The 21986-nt window shown below is 41.4% G+C and overlaps 1 protein-coding gene across 12 annotated transcripts in view; it reads left to right on the top strand.

Annotated features, from left to right (window-relative positions):
- Positions 1-21548, top strand: part of NCKAP5 (NCK associated protein 5) — a 964576-nt gene extending 943028 nt beyond the window's left edge. For 11 of the 12 annotated variants that reach the window (XM_077861464.1, XM_077861463.1, XM_077861465.1 and 8 more), the window contains one exon: positions 20016-21548. In XM_077861464.1, the coding sequence (XP_077717590.1) occupies positions 20016-20297 (282 nt within the window). In that variant the 3' untranslated portion in view covers positions 20298-21548. The remainder of the gene's footprint in view (positions 1-20015) is intronic. The other variant, XM_077861474.1, reaches the window with a different exon arrangement.
- Positions 21549-21986: the final 438 nt, after the last annotated feature.

Below are 21986 nucleotides of genomic sequence, written 5' to 3'. Positions count from 1 at the left end.
CATTTAGGCAGGAGATGATGGTATCCTGCCCTTGCAAGGTAGCAGAAAACAAATGGTAAAGAGTGATTGGATTTAGGATATGTTTTTAAAGCAGAGCAAACAGAATTAGATGCTAAGTCTTTCTATGGGCAAACTTAATACAAGGAATCACTTACTTAGATAATGGAATAAATGAGCTCTACAGGGGTCAAGTCAGGCAATCCAGAGATTAGTAGAAGCAGGGAAGTGACAATCATTCCCTAGGGATGGAGAGACACTAGCAAAAGGTGTCATTAAAGCCCAGTAAACTGGGCCAGTCAGATAGGAAATACAACAATGGGTGGGAGGGGCTGACCTTAGATAGAGCCTTAGAGAAGCAGCTGCTGCCAGGAACACCACAGGTCACAGAGAAGGGGAGAAATGTTTTGTTTTCTAACCACCCCCCATCCAGTCTTCTGCCACTGCTGACCATTGGCCAAATCTCTCCAGAAGCCAGAGAAAGAGAGAGCCTGAAAAATGTAGTTCCCTGGGCTACAGAGTAAAGCAAGGAAAAGGAAAGGAATGCATTTGAGAACAAACAAGCAATTTATCAGAAAACTGGTGGATGTCGGGTATGAGAGAAAGAAGGGAGTCAAAGATAACTTAGGCAGTCAAAGATAACTTAAGTTTTCCATATACTGGGACTCCTGGGTGGCTCAGTTAAGAGTCTCTCTCTCTTTTTTTTTTTAAGATTTTATTTATTTCTTTGAGAGAGAGAGAGAGCATGTGCAAGCAAGGGGAGCCACAGAGGGGATGGAAGAGGGCAGGGCAAAGAATCTCAAGCAGACACCACAGTGAGCTGAAGCCCCATGCAGGGCTCGAACTCACAACCCTGAGATCATGACCTGAGCCAAAACCAAGAGTCAGCCACTTAACTGACTGAGCCACTCAGGTGGCTGATTCACTGAACTCTGAGGAGCAGAGGAAGAGGGAGCCAAGCACCTTACCTATAGTACCTCATAAAGGGACCGCTTATTTTCTCAAACATAATGATAGCAGCCAATCATGAATCCCCTATGGAAGAAAAAAGCCAAGAAAAAAACAAAATTAATGGGAAGTAGGTATTCTCATTCCCTCTCCTCTCTCTGGAATTTGAAGAGAACATCCCCTGTGTCTGCTCTGCCCGGTGGATTATGCATTCTACTAGCGAGTTGGCATGGTGCCCCACACCCCCTCTGCTCCCTTTGACCCTTTCATAGTTCTGTAGATGAATCCAGGCTGTTCATATCATGGGGCCAGATCTTTGAGTTGATGGTCTATTATGAGGTTAATCTAGAGCAAATGGTTGTGGTCACTCAGATGTAGCATGGCTTCGCTCTCTAATTGCAATTCTGTGTCCTTCCAATTATGTCCCTCGTGTTCTGGAGTCAACCCCCTCTGGTGACCAGCCCCTTGGCAATCGAGGCTAATGCAGACATCTGGAATGTTCTATACCTCAGGCAAGCCTTCCATTTTTTATGGGAAATTCAGCCAAACAGACTAACAGACCACTGCCCCCACCCTGGGTGCTCGTAGCCTGCTTCAGACATGCACACCCAGCAGGCTAAGAGCCCTGGTCTTCTCCTTCTTGTTTTATTTCCCAGGACTTTCATGTGTTGTAAGACCTTCTTTATCCACCCAAAATGAAAATTTGGGGGATCATCTGTAATACTATATTGATGCCTCCAGTGAATATGAATTCTTGGTTTAACTAATTCAGATAGCAATTTTTGTTATTATTACCACCAAATAAAAATCTTTTAATTTTTTTTGTTTTTTTTTTTTATCTCCAGTGGAATAACAAGTTATTTTATTATTCAAACGGGGCTCACTTCCTGCTGTTTTCAATATGATTTTTAATGAATATGTAAATTTTAAAATTAATTTACAGCATACATTGGGAGGCATGATTTTTGAAATGACAAAACTTTGATGGATTGTAAAATTATCTCCCTCAAAATCATCAGTCATAGTGAACAGAATGTACCAACCTCATAATTTTACAGCTTTTTCTTCCTCTTATCTTCTGTTAGGGACTCACTTAAAATTGATTATAAAACAGTGTATTTCTTAGGCCATAATTCATTCACAGATTAATTGGGTTTTCAGTTAGTATCCCATCATCGTATGGGATGGAAGCCAGTTGTGTTTGCAGCCCTTCAGGGTTGCAGGAAAGAAACCCTGATTGCTATTCCCAGCTGACTGAGGCTACCCGTGCTAATCACTAATCACATTCAGACCACATAAAGTGGAACATCCTTCACCACATTCCTATTTTCGAGCTGGCTCACAGCAGGAGATCTTTATTGGCTCTGACCAAGAGACCAAGATGCCATTAAACATGTTTATGAGGGGAGATTCTTTTTCCCCCTCCTTGCTTCAAATGACATTTCTGTAGCCATCCCCTGAAAGCGTCAGAAGGGTACGTGTGTGCGTGTGTTCATATGTGTGTATGTAGGTATCCATGCAGAACAGGCCTGGACTTAAATCTCTCTTTCCTAGCTGTTTTCCGATGCGGAATAGCCTTGGGAATACCCTTTCAGTAATCCTTCGCTATCACCCAATGGAAATATTTAAGGGACAGTTTGCCTGTGACTCCTTTAACACTAATTGAAAGAAAAGTATTTTTTACAGTCAATTGAGATAATTGTAGATACACATGACGGAGAAACCGTATGCACTGAATCCAGCAAAGAGAAACACCAGCCCACTCACATTTAACTCACTGAAACTGGGTTTTCACAGAGTTGAGGAAGAGAGAATTATTCCCCACCCACACTACTGGAGCCAATGCTAGTTCTGAAGTGGGGAAGACTTGCTCCCTGTTATAGTGGTCTGCTTCCACCATCGTGTTTGTCCTCTGTGGGCCTAGGGATACAGCCCAGGCCAAGCGCCTTCCGAGGTGACCCCAAGGTGTCACTCTGTCCTGTATCTATGGGATGCGGCCACTCCAGGACTCTCCAAAATCTCTTGTATTCTTTCGGGACACACAGTATCCTTGAAATTCCTCTCAGTATTCTCAAAAGTTCATTCTGAGGCAATTCCCTCATCTTGTGCACATCGAGGATTTTCTTTTCTGCCACATTAAACTACTTGGATATTTAAAAAGCATCCTTGCCATCTTCAGTCCTCCCACTGCTAGATACAATCCTCACTTATTTCATGGGTTTTCATCTGTAACCTTGAGGTCTTTAGTGCTGCTGATTATTTCAAGGAGCTTGGTTTGTGGCGATAGAAATGCTCCTAGAAAACTGTGTTAATTACATTTTTTCAAAAAAACGAAATCTATTTTCCTGTTTACTGGGGAAGTTACTGTCTCCACTTTCTGAATAAAGGAAACTTAAGTGTCTTCTGGGTGATTAGAATTAGAGCATCCCTTAGCCCTCAGGAAATAAATGAATGCTCCCTAACAGACAGTAGTACAGCATCTTATATAACCTGGGACTCAATCACGTTCAAAGGCAATAAAAGGCATTAGGTAAAAGATAAGGAAATGTTATAGAAAAGAAGATGCCCAGTAAATAAATATAATTAGCATTCTCCCTTTAGTCCACTAACATTTCTGGATCTCCTATGTCCAGGTGTGTTCTGGGTACAAGGGATGAAACCATAAAAAGGGTCATCGCCTCTACGGGAGACTGAGCCATGGCCACCACTGTGCGCAACCAAAGCTTAACGATGCCATGATCATAGTCTGCACAAAGAATGAAAGGAGAGCAAAAGGGGCAGTGGGCAAGACTCCAGCCAGAAAAAAATTTGTAGGATATTTTCCTCTGTCCATGTCTCCAGAGATGAGTGGGTATTGGCTAGCATGAAAGGCGAGGAGGACATTCTGGAGAGAGGAAGATATGCGAGCCAGAACACAGGGGTACTAACTGCCTGGCTCAGAATTCAGCCAGTTGCCATCCTCAGCTGGCTAGCTAAATAATGTGCTTGATACTTATCTGCATGCTTACTGGCTTGTTTTCAAGGTGTTGCTGAGCGGTTTCAATTTTATCTTTAAAGCCCTGGATCATTTGTATCCTGATTACTTTTGAGATTGCTTTTTTACCCTTGCCCCTGCATTGCCACTGGATACTGCCTGGTTGAGCACATTGATTCCTGAGCTTGCCTGGGAATAGAGAACTTTCTTTCTCTCCTTCCCCCTTCCATAGGGAACCCTACATCTTTGAAATGTCTTTCTGTTTCATCACTGGCTTTTCATTTTGACACAGAAAACACAAATGACTGGACCTGTCATATTCTTAGATATGGAGCTCAACCTATACATTAAAAAGAAGAAGAAAGAAAGAGAAAGAAAGAAAGAAGGAAAAAGAAAGAAAGAAAGAAAGAAAGAAAGAAAGAAAGAAAGAAAGAAGAGGAAATAAAGAAGGAAGGAAGGAAGGAAGGGAGGAAGGAAGGAGAAAGGAAAGAAAGACAAAAAAAAAAAAAAAAAAAACAATGGAAGAAAGTGGTGTGCCAGGCAGTGACAAAAGCAATGCAAGCTTGTGGAAATTCACAGGATCTTCATTGTGAAACTATGGTTGTTTTTTTTTTTCTTTTTTCTTTTTAAGATTTATTTATTTATTTGAGGGTATGGCAGAGGGAGAGAGAGAGAAAATCCCAAGCAGATTCTGAGTGTGGAGCCCGACACAGGGCACAGAGCCCAACGTGGGGTTCAGTCTCACCACCCTGAAATCACAACCTCAGCTGACACTAAAAGTTGACTTACCTGACTGCATCACCCAAGTGCCCCTTTGATTGTTCCTTACCCTATGTGTGAATAAGTTCAGAAGCTCCTATTGAAGGAAGGCCCGTTTCATTAAAACCAACTTTGATAACTTGCACTTCCCTCTCTTTTTTTTTTAAAGATATTATTTATTTATACATGAGAGACGCAGAGAGAGAGAGAGGCAGAGACCCAGGCAGACAGAGAAGCAGGCTCCATGCAGGGAGCCCGATGTGGGACTCGATCCCGGGACTCCAGGATCACACCCCGGGCCAAAGGCAGGCGCTAAACCGCTGAGCCACCCAGGGATCCCATGCACTTCCCTCTCTTAAAAAATATCTTAAGTATGTGGTTTCCTGATGATGGGTCAAAAGGCAAGAGACATGGCCTTCCCCACCAATTCTGGCCAAAGAAAAAGTAGAAAATCCATTAATATTTAGAATAGAAGCATCTTCCATTTACCTGCTGTTTATGTGGTGACAGACCAGGCAGTGGTTCATGTGTTAGGCGTGAGTTTAAAGGTTTCAGAAAGTTCTCATTTGCTATTCTTAATGCTTGAAGAGGGGCTTTTGAAATTTTTGTTTTGTTTGTTCGTGAAGGGAAGGGCAAGGGGCATTGAAGTATTATGAGGATGTTTAGTGTCTGTTTAAAATGCACTTGCCCCAGGATGGGTGGCAAGTCTCATCATTAACCATCCTGCCAGTAGCTTCAGGTCACCCCCATCCCCTTAAAATCCCTAAGATGCTGATAGGTTGTAATACGGGAGAACCACAAATTAATTACAAACAGGTTTTGTTTGACCCACACATTTGTTTTAAATAAACATTAGGAGATTTTGTATGTGAATTCCAGATTGCCATTGCTCTTGAGAAATGAGAAGTTTCAGCAACACCAAGCCCACATTCCCCTCAGGGGTAAAGGTCAGCCAGCACTGGGGCAGGAGGACTAGTGATTGAGAGCTGGAGAGTTCCAGCTGGCCTCCTGGATGCGAATCCTGCTCTGCTTAGCATCTCACATCCACCTTGGGCAAGATACGTAGCTCCTCTGCCTCTTTTTTCTCATGTAATACATAGTGTAACCAATGATACTTGCCTCCTGTCCAGTCTTTAGGGCAAGCACAAGTGCTACACAGATGTTTGTTAAATAAGCAGTAGCTTCCCCACTAACTGGGGCAGGGGCTCTGCAGTTCTCCACGGTCCCCACTACCATCTGTGCATTTGTGCATACGTCAGGTTCCCCCCCTGTGGCAATGGATTTTCCTCCCCTAGTCTCAAGCCTGGCCATCCCTCAGCCATCTATGGGGAAAGGGAGGAATTTCTACAAAGATAAGGAGACTGAGGGGCATATATGGGAAGGTCTTGTACCTACTTCCAAAGTTAAGGTCAGTGTCTTCAGCTGTCCACAGAGACTTCAGCTGTACAAGAGCCATGAAAGGGTGGACAGATAACGCAACGCTTGCCCTGAGAAGCTGGTCTGTACTCCTGTGCATCCCCAAAGCACTTGAATCATAGGCAAGTTGCTATTTCAACTGCAGCTCTCTACCTAGTTTGTAAGACCTTGCTTCCATGGGGTGAACAAAAGAAAGGCTCCTTTTACCCTTTGAGTATCTGGTGCTAGGTGGGAAGATGAGGGTGTGGGAGGAAGGGGGGGATTCATTATGGTCAGTCTTAGCTCCTGGACCTACTACATCTGAACCATGTTTTTCTATCATTGGAAGGAGCATTAACCAGAGCTTCCTCTCTTTGGTTACTTGCTAACAAGTCAGGAGGCTTAAAATGTGCTCTGTCACCACCGAAACTTTTGATTCCAGCGTTACTGGGTAAAGAACTTAGGTGTCTTCCCCAAGATCCCTCCAAGGATGCTGCCCGGGATGCCTGCTGAATGGGGCCGCTGGTCACACGGAAATGGATGCACTGCTCCGTTTCACTCAGAGCACGCTGCTGCCCTTCCTGGAATGGGCATACTGAGGCTTTCACAAACATCTTCCCTCCATGCAATTTCTTCCTTGAGGCAGGAAAGAGAGACCCTCTCATTATTTATCTTGAACGTTTGATAGGCCTCCTTTGAGAAGGTCATTGTCTGCAACAGCAAAATAATCATGGGATTTCTAGACAAGCTGGAAAAAGAAAAATGATTCATTATTTCAAGAATTATTCTGCTTTCACTCCCCAAAATGGATGAAGGCTTCTAACAATATGTAAGAGAGAGCAAGGCTTAACTTATTATATGAAAGGTTACACTTTAAAGGGAAACGAAGTTCAAACAGTACATTTTTAGCTCTGCAGTAATATAACAAGGGTCAAGGCGGTCCTTCTGTTACCCCCATGGTCTTCTGGATGTTATTGTACTATTCCCTTTGCAAAGGAAGGCTGCCTGCCCTCCTTCCCTTCTCATCCATTTGGGCTAATGAGATTGGATGACTTTTTATAGGTTCTATTCCAGCAGCACCCCCTCCCTTTGGTCCCTTTCCGATTGTCGGAACAGATAGCATATTTCCCATACAGGTCCAACTCACATCTTCTTGCCATGTCACAAAAAAAATTGTGCATCTTCACAGGATAATATATTTTACTGACACAGGTGGGGGTGAAGGTGGCTGACTAATCGCCATAGATAGTATGGCAAAATAGACCAAAAGTTGGGACATAATACAACTAAAACAGCCATGTCTGGAGCCGAGACACCTATTAAGTTGGGTTATTTGCTGCAATAAAGTTTGTTTACATTAGTGCCAACCAGAGAGCCCAATCGAGGCAGCTTGGCTGATAAAGACACCGAGCTTGAAGGTAAAGACTGGAAAGGCCGAACCGTCCATATGATCTTGACGGCTCACAAGCCCAACAAGTTAGGGAAATGATGTGAAGACCTAGTGAACTCTTCTTCCACCTGACAGCAAGGTTTTAAATAATATCTTAAGAAAATCAAAAGCAAACATCCCCTGAACCTTCTTTCCAGATTAGATCTGAAATGAAAGACCCTGAGTTATACAATTAACTATTGATTTTGTTGATCCACATTTAATTCTCATAGCGATCGAGTTGTGTTTACGCAGCTGTGTGGGGCAAACATGCTTCACCCGGAGCAAGGCGCCTTTCGTTTTGACATTAATTTAAAAATTAAATTGTTTTGTGCATGTGAGACAAAAATAAAGTTTATTTTTATTGTAGTGGATAGCTGAATTAAACCTCATAAAGTAGCATTGAGCCAGCCTATGTGGTTTATGAAGAGAATACCTTTTATAATGCAGGAGTCAGTTTGCCAACTGAATATATTATAGGTGGCAGAGAGAGAACAAAAAGCATTGCATGCTGTCCAGCACTAGAATTTTGTACTAAGGCAGCTGTAATTTAATCTCCCTACAGTTTAACTTCATGATTTGATATAGCCAGTAATATTGGTGGGTTTATCACCTGAACAGTCTTGTTGCTGCCCCTAAGAATGTCATCATTGTCATGTTTACACTGTCACTCACATCACCAGGCTCCCCTCTACCCCTGTCTTAGATATAAAAATCTGAATTTGAGCACTTTGCTCAGATCAGGTGAGGTAGTACTCGCTGGCTAAAGGAAGCACTTAAGAAAAGGACAGAGCCAATATCTGTGCCATCCATCATAGACCTGATCTTTTTTAATAACATTTCACCCCCTGGGAAGCTTTATTGTCTTGGCTATTGCTCCTGGATTTCCAGGAAGTGATGGCAGCTGCTGCTTCACTCAACTTGCTGGCCACGCCCACCTGGGGGGTAGAGAAGAAAGGGGACAAGTCAAAGCACAGCTGCCGGACCAGGATGGCCATCGTATATAAGTGCACCTGTCTCTGCTCTTGACACAGATAGGAAATAGCTTTTGCCAAAGTAGACAATTGTCACACATCCATTAATCCAAGGGTAGCCCTGGTTCTTGATGCTAACCTGGAATCCTAGAGGCCATGCCACCACTAATATGTCTGGGAACTGTGCTATCATTAGTCAAGTGAAAGTCTGAAATAATCTTTTTTTACATATCTCTTCATCACAGAAAAGCAGATGTTACAGAAAACTCAGTCAAGTCTATGAGCTCCAGAGGAACTGATGTAGCAAAGGCAGATCTAATAGGGACTGACTACCTTTACTGATATGCAATGAATATCAACTCCAAGAGATACAAGACGTAGTGTCAGAATCTGAGAAAGAAAGCAGAATAAAATCTAGTCCATGGCCTCAAGAAGTGTGTAATCCAATTGAGAAGTGGGACATTGATATGAAAACAGCCTGTATAATAGAATAGATGTAAGTTCAGAGTCAAATGGACAGGAATTCACAGAGAAAAAGATCCTGTGGAAATAAAAAAAAAAGATCCTGTGGATGAGTTATTATAGAAACAGAACAAGCTCTGGATAACTAAAAAAAAAAAAAAAAAAAAAAAAAAGGGATGAAGTTCTAAAACTTATTATTGGCAAAAACATGGAATTAGAGGAAAGAGAAGAAATTCTCATTTAAGCATGTTGAATTTAGGAGATGACTAGCCACAGAGAGGTTGAGAAAGGTGAATGGAAACGGTAATTAGTTAACCTGTGAAAAACATTGGCCCAAATGCTGTAACAGATAAAGAATAGAAGGAGACCAAAAGAAGCTAAGCAAGTTGAGGGCATTAACTCAAAAACAGAATTGGGGCAAAAGGGGCATACCCACAGCTCTGAGATTGACAAGATAATTCGTGTTCTAAGTGCCATTATTAAGAACCAGAGAGCAGCCTGGATAGACTATTCCAACTCATTTCTCAGGGATCCATCTCCTAAAATATCTGAAGCTCTGTTCTATATTGATATCGTATTAAAGAATTTTTTAAATGTACATTCCATGTGAGCAGTAGTTTTATCTCATATACTGCTCTATCCCTGGTCTCTAGAATACTATCTAGAACAAAGTAGATGCTCAATAAATATCTGTTGAATACATAGGTAAGTAAATAAATAAATGCTGTGGCAAGAGCTGCATAATCTCTATTTAAATATTAAGATCTGGGTACAGAGTTGAAATAATGAATGTCACTGTCATACTGTGGCAAAGCAAGGGATGGAATCCGGAATGAAAGCAGACTCCTGCTAGCATTCTCCCAACTAGCACATCCTTCCATCCTAGACCCCCACGCCCACCCCATGCTTACCGGGTAATGAGAAATAAGAACATCTTACAGTTGTTGCAACAAACCAAACTACAACACGGAACGCAAAGCTCAATGTTCCTAAGTCTTTAGAACAATTCCCACCAAGGAATCCTCTCTTTAGAACAAGGATCAATATATAGGTGCTGATTCTGATGTGCCCTGGCCCTAGGAGTCACTATGTCACATATCCTGGGGAATAACTGTATCCAAAGCGAAGGCTGACCAGCCCTAAAACCAAAACATGAATTGCATTAGGAGATGAAGTATAAATATGAAAAGAGTGAACTTTCTAACATCCACAAACATCTGTGTGTTGCTGGATAAACCTTACCTTGCAGTCCCATTAGGCTTGATGGCTATTGTAAAGTACCCAATAGATTGAATGCCATAGTGTAGTGTGACCCTTAAATGGTCTACCAAATTCCTTTAGAAGTAATTTCAGGTTGCCTATTTATAGATTAATGAATAATATGAAATATTGCTTCCTGGCTTTGGCACTCACAGCACACCTCAGAATAAAAGGTTAGCGCTTCCAGATACACTTTTATGATGACCAGCATTATAATGGTATTGGGGAATCTTTCTTTGGAAGGAGAACTTCCATGGGGGGAAAGAAATAGTATAACCTTTTCATAGTCATCTGATCCTCCACATAAGTGTATTTTGTTCCTACAAGAGTAGTCCCAAATCTGTCACTCCAAAGTGAAAATGGCACTGGGATACACAGTGGTCCCTTCATGCTGTATTTTCCTCGGACAAAGTTCATGGCGTCTTCATGCTGACACACACTGACATCTACGCCAGACATGGGCCAGCTTGCTAGACAGTTAGGTATCAGATTTACGACATGAAACGATGATGGAAGGATTAGTCAAAGAAAAATGTCTGATCAATCTTTTAAGTTAGTACGATATATACTTATTTTTATTCATAAGAATACCTATAAATTAAAGGCAGAAAGGCTTGATGCCTCCACTCTTATGAGCCAGAATCATTAACCCTGACACTAAAATAAGCAGATTTAGAAGTTCCCAGGCCAGATCCTGCTCCATTCTCATTCCTGAATAAAAATTTTAGTTAATATTATTGTGCTGGAAGAAGAAAAAGGAATCTAGGAACACAGATAAGTATGTTGCATTTAGTTAAGCTAATTACACACGCTGGTATCAATGAGCTGGCTTGTTTCCTGATTCTAGGTCACTTTAAAACAGTAGAGATTTTGCTTTTGGAGAAATTGAACACTATTGATCACATCTGATGCATTACTTCAGGTGAACAACCTACATTTTCTTTTTCTTTTTTTTTTTTTTTCAACCTACATTTTCAATTAGATCTGTAGACTCATCCACAACCTGGACAACAAAAATCAAAAAATATGTTTTCAAATGGGCATTTCAAGTGATGGCACTGATGTTAGTTTGCAGAACTCACAAACATGTCCTTTTTTGCATGTTCATATAACAGTTTTACCCAAACTTATATTTACATGCCTTTCCTCTTCTCAAATGCCTTAATCTGCCATGAGCTACACTTGTGATTTTCTGTGTTTGTTTTTTTTTTCTTCTCTTCTGGCTGACAGACCTGGACCCACACCTTCTCCCCATTTTCCCCATATGGGAGCATTTCCCATCTCTGTGATAAAATGACATCCCCCTCCTATTGCCTCTTGGATCTAGTTTTTAAATGTCCGTGGGGCCATTGTTTATCTCTGAGTTAGTTCTTTTCCTTTCTACAAGGTGCATAATTTTCTACCCGCCCTGTTTCCTTCCTTACTGACCTTCTCTCTGCTTGGCTTTCTTTTTTTTTTTTTCCAAAAAGTAAGCTCGCATATTTCCCTTCTGGGTTCAGGGGTTCCAGCACAGGTCACTAAAAGTCATTGATCCTGGTAGAGGACAGCAGTATAGTTAATAATATAGTCAGAAAAACACATCTCAGCTGAAAATTACTCTTTCACCTAATAAAACCAGTTTGCCCTGGAGATACTGAAGAATCTTCAGGACCCGTAAGGAAACAGAGTGCCCCCAAGTGCTGAATTGCATCTCCCCACCAGCGATTGGATGGAGAGAGTGGTTCTCTATTACTGATCCGTCACATTAATTTTTCAGAAGGGCAAGTGAAGAGTAATGTGTCCAGTTGAGGTAATAAAAGGAACTGAGCACGGGGAGAAAGTAATTATCCGGGTTGGAATTTGACCCGGTTAACCGGGTTAACACCACAACTCTCGAGAAAAGTCTGGAGGGTCTCTAGTGTTCACCAAAGGTCATTCTATCTATTTTTATGTCTCACTCAGAAAGTAGCTCCGCCAGGAATACAGTAAGAGGTGGCATTAAAGAAGAGATTAGTGCCTCTGAGGAAAGAGAAATGACTTTAGCTGCATCTTTTCTCTTGAGATTGGCCTTCCCCCAGCAAATATCACTTAACGTAGACTTTGCAATGTGCACAGACCTTCGACTAAGAAACCCTGGATTAAAATACCTCTTCCCCATTCCTGCAATAAGAGCATAACACAAAATTCTGCTATGAATCCGTCCTCCCAGTGCCCAAGATTGGCTCACCAGGAAACAGATGAGAGAAATCATATCTTACTTGAACCCAACATCCAGGATTAGCCAGACTGTCTCCTCTATTAGATTTATCTGTGCCCACCTGGCAGCTCGTGTCTTTCACATCTACTAAATCACCTCTCTCCTCTTTCTTTGCCCATGAAGAAGTTTCTCTGCCCCACCCCCACTCACTGCGGTCTGAGGTTTCTTGCATCTTTTTAAAAATTATTTTTTTATAAAGAAACTATTTTTTTTAAGTTTTATTTATTTATGATAGTCACAGAGAGAGAGAGAGAGAGAGAGAGGCAGAGACATAGGCAGAGGGAGAAGCAGGCTCCATGCAACAGGAGCCTGACGTGGTATTCGATCCCGGGTCTCCAGGATCGCGCCCTGGGCCAAAGGCAGGCGCCAAACCGCTGCGCCACCCAGGGATCCCTAAAAATTATTTTTAATGACAACTAAGTGGCAAAGCATCCATAAGCTTGATTCCCCGCCCCCCGAGGGTTACTTCTTGCATCTTCATGGCCTTACTACGTTTTTGACTATTTAGTTAAAATCTGCATCATCATACATAATGAAAAAGTTTGGGTGGTGATAGGGAGCGTGGTGGGGACACTTCTTTCCAATTTCAGGTGCTTCTTTTCAGGTGGGAGGATCTTCCTAGGGTAACACTCCTGGCCTCTCTGCCCACCACCCCCCATATACTTCTCCTGGTCAGAAGGAGGGGTGGCTTATTTAATTAGCAAGTGCAAAAAAAAATAAAAAATAAAAAATAATTAGCAAGTTTAAGAGGAGAACAGGGAATGTTAAACTCACTTCCTGCTCTTCCCACCCCCTCTCTGGAGTCAGGATGGCTGTGAGAAGCACACATTTTGTCTTGTTCCTTTATGCTACAGGCTCTATGGGAAGACACTTGCCCCCAGCCCAGGGTTGCCAATTCCCAGGCCTATTTCTAGGACGAGTACTAGGAAACTCACATCTTTGCAGCAGGAAACCTCATTCTCCAATGTAAGCTTTCTCATTAATAAAGCTGGTTTTTTATTCTCCCACCAGCCTTTTCTTTTTATCTTAGTCTTCAGTTTGTTCAGAACTAAGGTGGGGAAGAGAGCTATTTATTGTGCCAATAATAGATGCACAGAAGACACCCAATTAAGAATATTTTATAGCCACAGAGCTTTATAGAGCAAGAAGATACTAAAAACTTTAGTGTAAAGACACTAAGGTATAGAGGGGTCGCACAGCTAATTAACACAATCCCAGAGAACTAAACCCTGGTTTCCAAACACCTGGTCTAGTGCATAGTGATTAAGATCCCCAATTCTGCAGTCAGACTACTTCTGCTTAAATCTTGACTCCCTAACTTATTAGCCAGGTGTGTGTGGCTAGTATTTGCAGAAAATACAGAGTATTTTCCTATTTATATAAATAATGGGGATAATAATTAAAGGAGATAATTCGTTCAAAGCATTCAACCCAGTACATGACACATAGCAAAAACACCTCATAAACGTAGCTATTTTCCTACCACATGTCTTCCTGAACTGATTGGCAGTGCATCTCTATAGCAATAGAGAGAAACAAGACTATGTTGATAAAGGTACTGGTTATATTAATTTGTGCTAAAAGATGCCAGTCCTCTTTGTATTAATGCCCAGCTGAGGAATGATGCTGCATTTGAATTTCCTAAGATGATCTGAATCTCTTTCTGACATCTTACAGTAGACATACCAATATTTTCAAGATATGATCAACAGATGGGAACTTGTTTGAAATAATGAAAGAGTAGCTTTCATCATTAAACACTAATCCATTACACTATTTCATGATTTCCTACTTATTTCTCCCCTCTGGGCAGGAGTGTCTGGCTATATACATGTACAACATGTATCTCTTTGAAGCTGATATCAGCAAGCATGTATATAATTTTTTTCTGGTTTATCACTTCAGTTTTTCTCTATCACCTTATATAATTCTCCTCACCTTTTCCTTTATGGCAGGGGCCCACATCACCTCCAGTATTATCCTTCCTCATGTTTAGGATATTTGTCTAGGCAGACTCTCTACTCCATGATCATTATTGACTGTGCTGGAAAAAAATGGGATGCATTTCTGTGTTGAAAAATCAGGAAACTAAAAAGAAAAAGAAAAAAAAGAAAAAAGAAAAATCAGGAAACTGAGTTTCTAGGTCTAATTTCCCCTGAATTTGAATTTGTGTGAAAGGCAAATTCCATAAATACTTCATGGAGAGTACAGCCAACACCAGCCTCCCTCACCTTCCAGACTGATGTAAGAGTGAAGTGAAATCTTGGATGAGAAACTCTCTGGAAATAAAAGCTATTTATGATTTATAATCCAGGTACTGAGCGACACTTAACCGAGTCTGGTTGGGGTTCCTAAAACCCCTGAAGATAGGTACCTCTTGATGGCTATTTCTGTCTTTGCAGTGATTCTGTCCTTTACAGAATCCAAAAGGGCAAGAGAGAGATTATTCGAGCCGCCACTGGACCTAAAGTGGACACAGAACGGGATGAGAAAGCAACAGGGGCGTATTTAGTGGGAACTCCATGGAATGCCCCCTACAACTTCCTGTATCCTCTCATCCTATCCCCCTGTCAGAATCATTCCAGGAGCCCCCTCCTCTAATGGAACTCCCTCTGAGAACCAAGACCACACAGTTATTCACACACAGCCAGTCGCATAGTAGATTGCTCTGATTGATTAACGTTTGACTACAAGGAATTAAATTAGTTAAGATATAATTCATTCCAAGGGATTTCTGCAAACGATGCCACTGTCTACTTGCTTGAATTATCACTCATAACACCGTGGTTACACTAAAGGCAGGAAACGATTTTAAGAATATGGCAAAGTCACATATTTGAAACATGAAAACATATCTTTGCCTGCCCTGTTTAGCCCTATCTGGTCCCCAAGTGCAACAGAAAGCCCCACCGAAAAGTGAACTGTACAACTATTGCCACCTATAGGTGACAAATGTAGTATATTGATTTTATCAGAATTCTGATGAGGCACAGTATATGAAGGAAATGAGGATGTCCGAGGGAACCTACACAATCCTTGTCAAATCCTAATCTCTACAGGGCTTGTCATCATGACTATCATTGTGCCCTGTAACCCTTACTTCAGATGCTCCTCTTAAAGATTTAACAGTGGCTGCTCATTGCAAAGCTCTTTTCCCAGAGCCTTATCTCTGCAGGCAAACTTCCCCGGGGTCCAAATCCAGACTGCACCATGTACCTTCAACAACTGCATGACCTTCAACAACTGACTTAACTTCCTCAAGCCTCCATTGGCTCCAAATGGACATACTAATGACACCCACCACACAGAATTGATGGGAGGATGAAAACAGATAATCCGTGCATCGTGCTTAGCAGAGTGTCTGCACGGAACAGGCTCTCAATTAAATGCTAACTGTTATTACCATGATTAGTTTGCAAAGCACCTTCACATACAGTGGCTGCAAACTAATGTGCCCTGTTTTGTTACCACCTGACAGATACATCATTAGCACAGTATTGTGTGACCTCAAGCCCTCCTTGTATTTTAAGCGTAAACGTTATAGGACTTCAGCATTTTTGCAGAATACCTGAGATCTGACCAGATAATGTTGAGGCCAGCTTGGTATGCTTCTAACTGGAGGCAAGGAAGTAAGCTGCTTTGGTGCTTTTATTCTTAATGGGCAGGACCCCTGGAGAAACCCAAGCAAACAGGTGAGGCTCCGCTGATGCCAGAGAGGGTTAACCCATCAAGTAAGTCTCCACTGAAAATCTACTGATGACTGAGCAAGAGGTGAGGCCTTTAGGGAGAAAGCTGGTAGGGAAAGGAGGGTGAGGCAGTCAGGCAGGACATAGACGTATAAAACATAATTTCTACCTCAGATAGTCAATGCAAATACTGTGATTTGAGATATACAGTGGGGCTTGGGGCTGTTGTTTTGTTTTAAAGATTTTATTTATTTATTCATGAGAGACACAGAGGGGAGCGGGGCAGAGACACAGGCAGAGGGAGAAGCAGGCTCCATGCAGGGAGCCCAGTGTGGGACTTGATCCCAGGACCTGGGTTCGCATCCTGGGCAGAAGGCAGAAGCTAAATGGCTAAGCCACCCGGGCGTCCCTGTTGTTTTGTTTTGTTTTGTTTTGTTTCTTAATATAAGCAAATAAATTAAACATCAGAGGATCTGAAACATAAGCAAATATTGTTCTAGATTGATGACCTCCTCTTTAAAATCAAGAGCTCTGGACCCACGTTTCTGTGTGGCGGGAGTAAGTTGCTCCTGCCTCTAGAACAGGCACATGCCCTTTAGCTGACCATAGTTCTCACCACTCCCCAACACTGAGGCCAAATGCCAGGTGGCCATATGGGTCCCTCTGGCACTAATGTTTTTCTTATAGTCAAGAACTATCTCTGTACCCACCTTTCATTAAAAACTGTGAAAATAAAAAGCAAGGCTGAGAAGGCCATGTGATTTTTCTTATTGGGCCATTCCTTCCTTTTCATCACCTCCATAGGCCTCTGTTATAATCGACTGAAGAAACAAACTGACAAGCATGAAACATTGGGAAAACATGGTGCAAACTATTTATGTCTGACACAGTGGGTGTTTTCATGGTAAATAACTCCTTCCTCATTTCTACCTCAATACACTGAATTATCATCTATCTTCCCTCCCAGACTACAGGTTCTTCCCGACTAGGTGATTGTCAAATTTTAGCAGGTATCAGAATCACCTGGGAAGCTTGTTAAACAACATTTGCTAGGCCTGAGCATTTCTGATGTAGTAAGTCTGGGTGGGGCTTGAGAATTTGCATTCCTAACAAGCTCCCCCCAAATGCTGATGCTGCTGGCCTGGAGAACACTTTCAACAACACTGTCTAGAGTAAGAATCCTGCCTCGCTGTAATTTATTCATTGTACCATTTATTGAGCACCTACTACTCTGTGTCTCAAGGTGTTTTATTTCTACTGCTTGCAACAATCGTGAAAGAGAGGTATATCTTATGACCATCTTACACCTGAAGAAGGGAGCTCAAGGGCACTCACCCAGCCAATAAAAGGGTAAAGCTATGATTCAAACTCAGGTGTGTTTGACTCCAGGGCCTCAACCCCCATCCCCAACACCTGCCACACTTTTATTTCGCTGTATATCCTCAACACCAACACCTTCCATCTGTGTCATGCTAGCTTCTCTAGTGAGTGTTTATTGAATTAATTTGAGATCCATTTGTGACCAGACATAGGCAAGGGAAATGCTCATGGTTCTTGAATAAAGAAAATGGGAGAAGATATTCAGGTAAGGAGAAAATTGCAATAAACATCCTTTATGTATCAGCATTAGGTACACCAAAGCATTTCCTGCTCTCCATTTATTTTTTGTATTGTACCATATAAATCTTTATTTAAAAATGCCTAGGGGGATCCCTGGGTGGCGCAGCGGTTTGGCGCCTGCCTTTGGCCCAGGGCGCGATCCTGGAGACCCGGGATCGAATCCCACGTCGGGCTCCCGGTGCATGGAGCCTGCTTCTCCCTCTGCCTGTGTCTCTGCGCCTCTCTCTCTCTCTCTCTGTGTAACTATCATAAATAAATAAAAAAATTAAAAAAAAATGCCTAGGAACACCTGGGTGGTACAGTCAGGTAAGTGATCCACTTGGTTCCAGCTCAGGTTGTGACCTCAGGGTGCTGAGTTCGAGCCCCAAGTTGGGTTCTGCACTCAGGGCAAGGTCTGCTTAAGATTCTCTTTTCTGGGGATCCCTGGGTGGCTCGGTGGTTTGTCGCCTGCCTTTGGCTCAGGGCGTGATCCTGGAGTCCTGGGATCTAGTCCCACATCGGGCTTCCTACATGGAGCCTGCTTCTCTCCCTCTGCCTGTGTCTCTGCCTGTGTGTGTGTGTGTGTGTGTGTGTGTCTGTCTCATGAAAAAATAAATAAAATCTTAAAAAAAAAAGATTATCTTTCCCTCCCCCTTGTTCTCTCTCTCTCAAATCTTTTTTAAGAAATGTCTAAAACTTGGCATGGCATGCATGAAAAGGGGCTTTTGCATGGTGTTATTCCTAATTATGGAGCCACTTTCCTGGAAGCACCTAGAAATCTGTTCTTGCCTCTGGTTTCAAGGCAGCCATCTGAGGTTGAAAATTAACTCTGTGAATAGTAATTCTCCTTGATATCAACAGTGTAATGACATAAGCACCACTTCAAGGATGATTTTCAACTATTCTTACAGAATTATGCCATTTCCATAACGGAAAGAGAAACTGTCTCTCAGTCTGCTCTTGGGACGCCAAAGCCATCCACTGCCATCTCTTTTTCTTTTCCCTTTCTATTAAATATTTAGCATATGAGAATCATAGGCTTGGGCTGTGTGTGTTGTTCCCTCGATCAAAACACAGTTTCTTCATTGTACCTTTGTGCATCCAGCGTAACAATGTAGGGGGTGGGTTGGAGAACAGAAATGCATTTGTCAGAGCCCGGGGCAATAGTAATAGAGACAGTTTGGTAAATTATTTAAGTGGAATATTTGGGTGGCAAAATGAAAAAAAAAAAAACAATAGGACATCTTGTCCTTTATTACATAAGAGCATGGTTTAGTAGGAACAAGAGCATGGAAGGCAGCCAGCAGCTTGGAATTCAAATCCTGTTCTCTGTCACTTGCTGAGTGACCTTGGCCAAATAACTCTGTCACTCTGAGCCTTGATTTCTTCTTTAAAATGAGGTTGTGTAACTTGCAAGTCCTCTGTGAAAATGCTCCCAAAGAATATATATTCAGTGAGTTTTACATAGTGGATGCTTATTAAACGGGAGCTATCATTACCTCTAAGCCCCTGTCCCTACTTCTTCCCTGTGTTTGGATAGAATTTTTGCCTGAAAGAGAACAGAAGTTGGAAAATGCATTGGTTTACAGAGTTTACCCACAATAATTGAATAATTGAATATGACTGCAGTGTTTTATAAAGTCCTAGAGACATCCAGTAATTGGTATTACTGGAGCCTCCTGGAGGGGAGAGGTTACTAATGGGCAGAAGTGTTATTATGGTTTTTTAAGCCCTTGGGCTTTCTGGAATCTAGACCCACAGACCTGGAGATCGCTTTCAAATATCTTAAGACTTGTAAAGGGACAAAACAGAAAGATGACAATGCTTCTGACAAGTCTAACAGGTATTGAAATTTCATGGCAATTTAAGGATTATATGCCTTCTTCTCCCTGTACAACCCCAACTACTGGCTGAAATTCAATCCTTATCTATATTTAGAAATAAGACAACTAGTAATACTTAGTAAGAAAAGAGAGGAGTTTGAAACTTTGATGAAGACATATAAGGCATTTTACCTGAACAAATTTCAAGTAGATCCATTTAAAATGAAATTAAGTGGCACTTTACTGGTTTGCAAATCGAGACCTATTTATCTCAGTAAAATGAATAAAGTCTTGATTTATCCCTAAAATTGGCTTTATTATTACCTTTAATTATACTAGACGATTGTTAAAGACTTGTAGGTTCTCTCTATCCCTTTAAACTGCACATTACGCAGACAATAATTGAATATTGGATAGAATAACTTGATTTTCCAAAGAAATATGTCTCTAATATTTTTGTCTTTTTATTACAGAAATTGAAACAAGTTGAAGAAACAAAAGAAGATCCTGAGAATAGATTATCCAAAATTTCCCTGGAGTCATTCAGTAAATATAACAGCAAAACTATGATGTTGCTAGAGAGAGAGAAGAACTCTCTGAACAAGGTCGAAGGACAAAAGGAAGAAAAAGAAAAAAATGAAGAGGCATCTTTGAGTAGTTCAGATAGGCCTGGGGTAGACAATTTGGAATCACTGAGTGATTCTTTATATGATAGCTTCTCTTCCTGTGCAAGTCAGGGTTCAAATGATGTATAAAGGACCTTTTTTTTTATTTTTCTTAGTGAGCTGAAAATGGAGCACTTAAGCAACAGAGGGACGGGGAGGGGGTGTGGGGGGGAATAGAGACAGCAACGAACGATAAACCCTGGCAACACCAGAGACTCCATTGTCAGATTCACAAGAAACAACCCACTGGAGCTTCCTTCTCTGACAGGGCAATAAAGATAGGCTCCATTAGTTGTGTGTCACGAGGATGAACTGTAAACACACCCACAATACAGAAGTCTTAATTTTGCACTTTTTTTGAATACTTGTACAGAAGTTGTAAATTTTTGGAAGAGAAATTATATTTGTAGCAAAAAGAAAAAAAAAAGACAGCAATAAATTGAATCCGTGCCATGCTCTTGAAATGACGTACTAAGTGTTAGAAGTTGATAATATATTTTTTAAAAATTCCAGCTAGGGGTGTTTGTTGACTTCACTATCGTAGTACTCAAATTGTTCGTGGGTACACTCTGTAAAGCTAAGACAGGGCCTGCCAAAAACCAGAGGGCTCATGGTCATCCCCAACCCACAATCTCAATGTGATACAAACTTTAATTCCAGTGCAATTTCGAAATTGTTGCCAGAGAGATTCAGGTTCTAGTAGTAAGTATAATTCTGCTTCCACTGAAAAATGTAACAGGTACTCAAAGTGTGACATTGACGGGAAGAGAAGTGGATCGGAAGTGACCTAATTCTATTTTCAAAAGCAGATTTTCCCTCCAAACATTTCCTTACATCCTCTTCTACTTAGTGCTTGCCTAGGATTCTGAACAGTATTTGTTGATTTTTATCTTCCTACTTTTTCTATTACAATGTGGGCAATCTAGAAATGAAAGCAAATTCCTATCTGTAATGTTCACTTTTTCAAAAATAAAATGAATGGTTGGTGCTACAAAAAAAAATTCTTACTTTTTAAGATTTTTTTTCTACAAAGTGTTTATATGTGAGGATAAATTCTATTTTAAAGGTTATTTGTATTTTTTCTAGATGTGAACTATTTATAATTGCTTTTGTACAGGAGCTTGTAAACTAGGCCCAATAGAAATATTTTTAGGATCTATATGGTTACTTCAGTACACACTCGTTTGTTCAAAGAGCATTGTATAATCAGTGTTATTTGGTTAATTTGTGCAATTTGTTATATTGAATTTTGTTAAATGAAAATTATGTAAAGTCTCACTGTCTTTCAGACTTCTGAAAATTCTTTTGTTTCATTTCTGAATAAAAGTCCTATCACCGTCACACCCTCTGAAATCCTAAAAGAAGTTGTTCAAGAACCCTTTGGCCCAGTTCTTTGAATCTCACACGTGCTACAACAATCAATTCCAGGAAGGAATAAATAAACCGGCCCCTTTGCTCCAGAGATAGTAATTCAGCCAATTGTAAGATCAGAGTCTGCAGACAAGCGGGTAATGGTCAAAGCATTCAGTCTCCCCGAGGGGTTAACCCACTAAAAATGAAAGAAAGAGGGGGGGCAAAGGGACAGAAGGAGCCTGAGGCAGATGGGGAAGGATCTCTGCAGAGGAATTACAAGAAAGTCATTTAAGCCCATTTCCAGACCCGCTCTGCCGGCAGGATAGGGAAATAAACAATCAGCGCCCCGGCCAGGGAGAGCTTCCTCCAGGGGGTGACCCAGGCGTGGGAGGGTGAAGGGGGGCAGAGCTCGGGAAGCTATTTGCA

This window comes from Canis aureus, chromosome 20 (genome assembly GCF_053574225.1).
Source record: "Canis aureus isolate CA01 chromosome 20, VMU_Caureus_v.1.0, whole genome shotgun sequence".
Classification (NCBI taxonomy): Eukaryota; Metazoa; Chordata; class Mammalia; order Carnivora; family Canidae; genus Canis; species Canis aureus.
The sequence above is the reverse complement of the archived record's forward strand: the minus strand, read 5'-3'. Positions and strand labels throughout refer to the sequence as shown.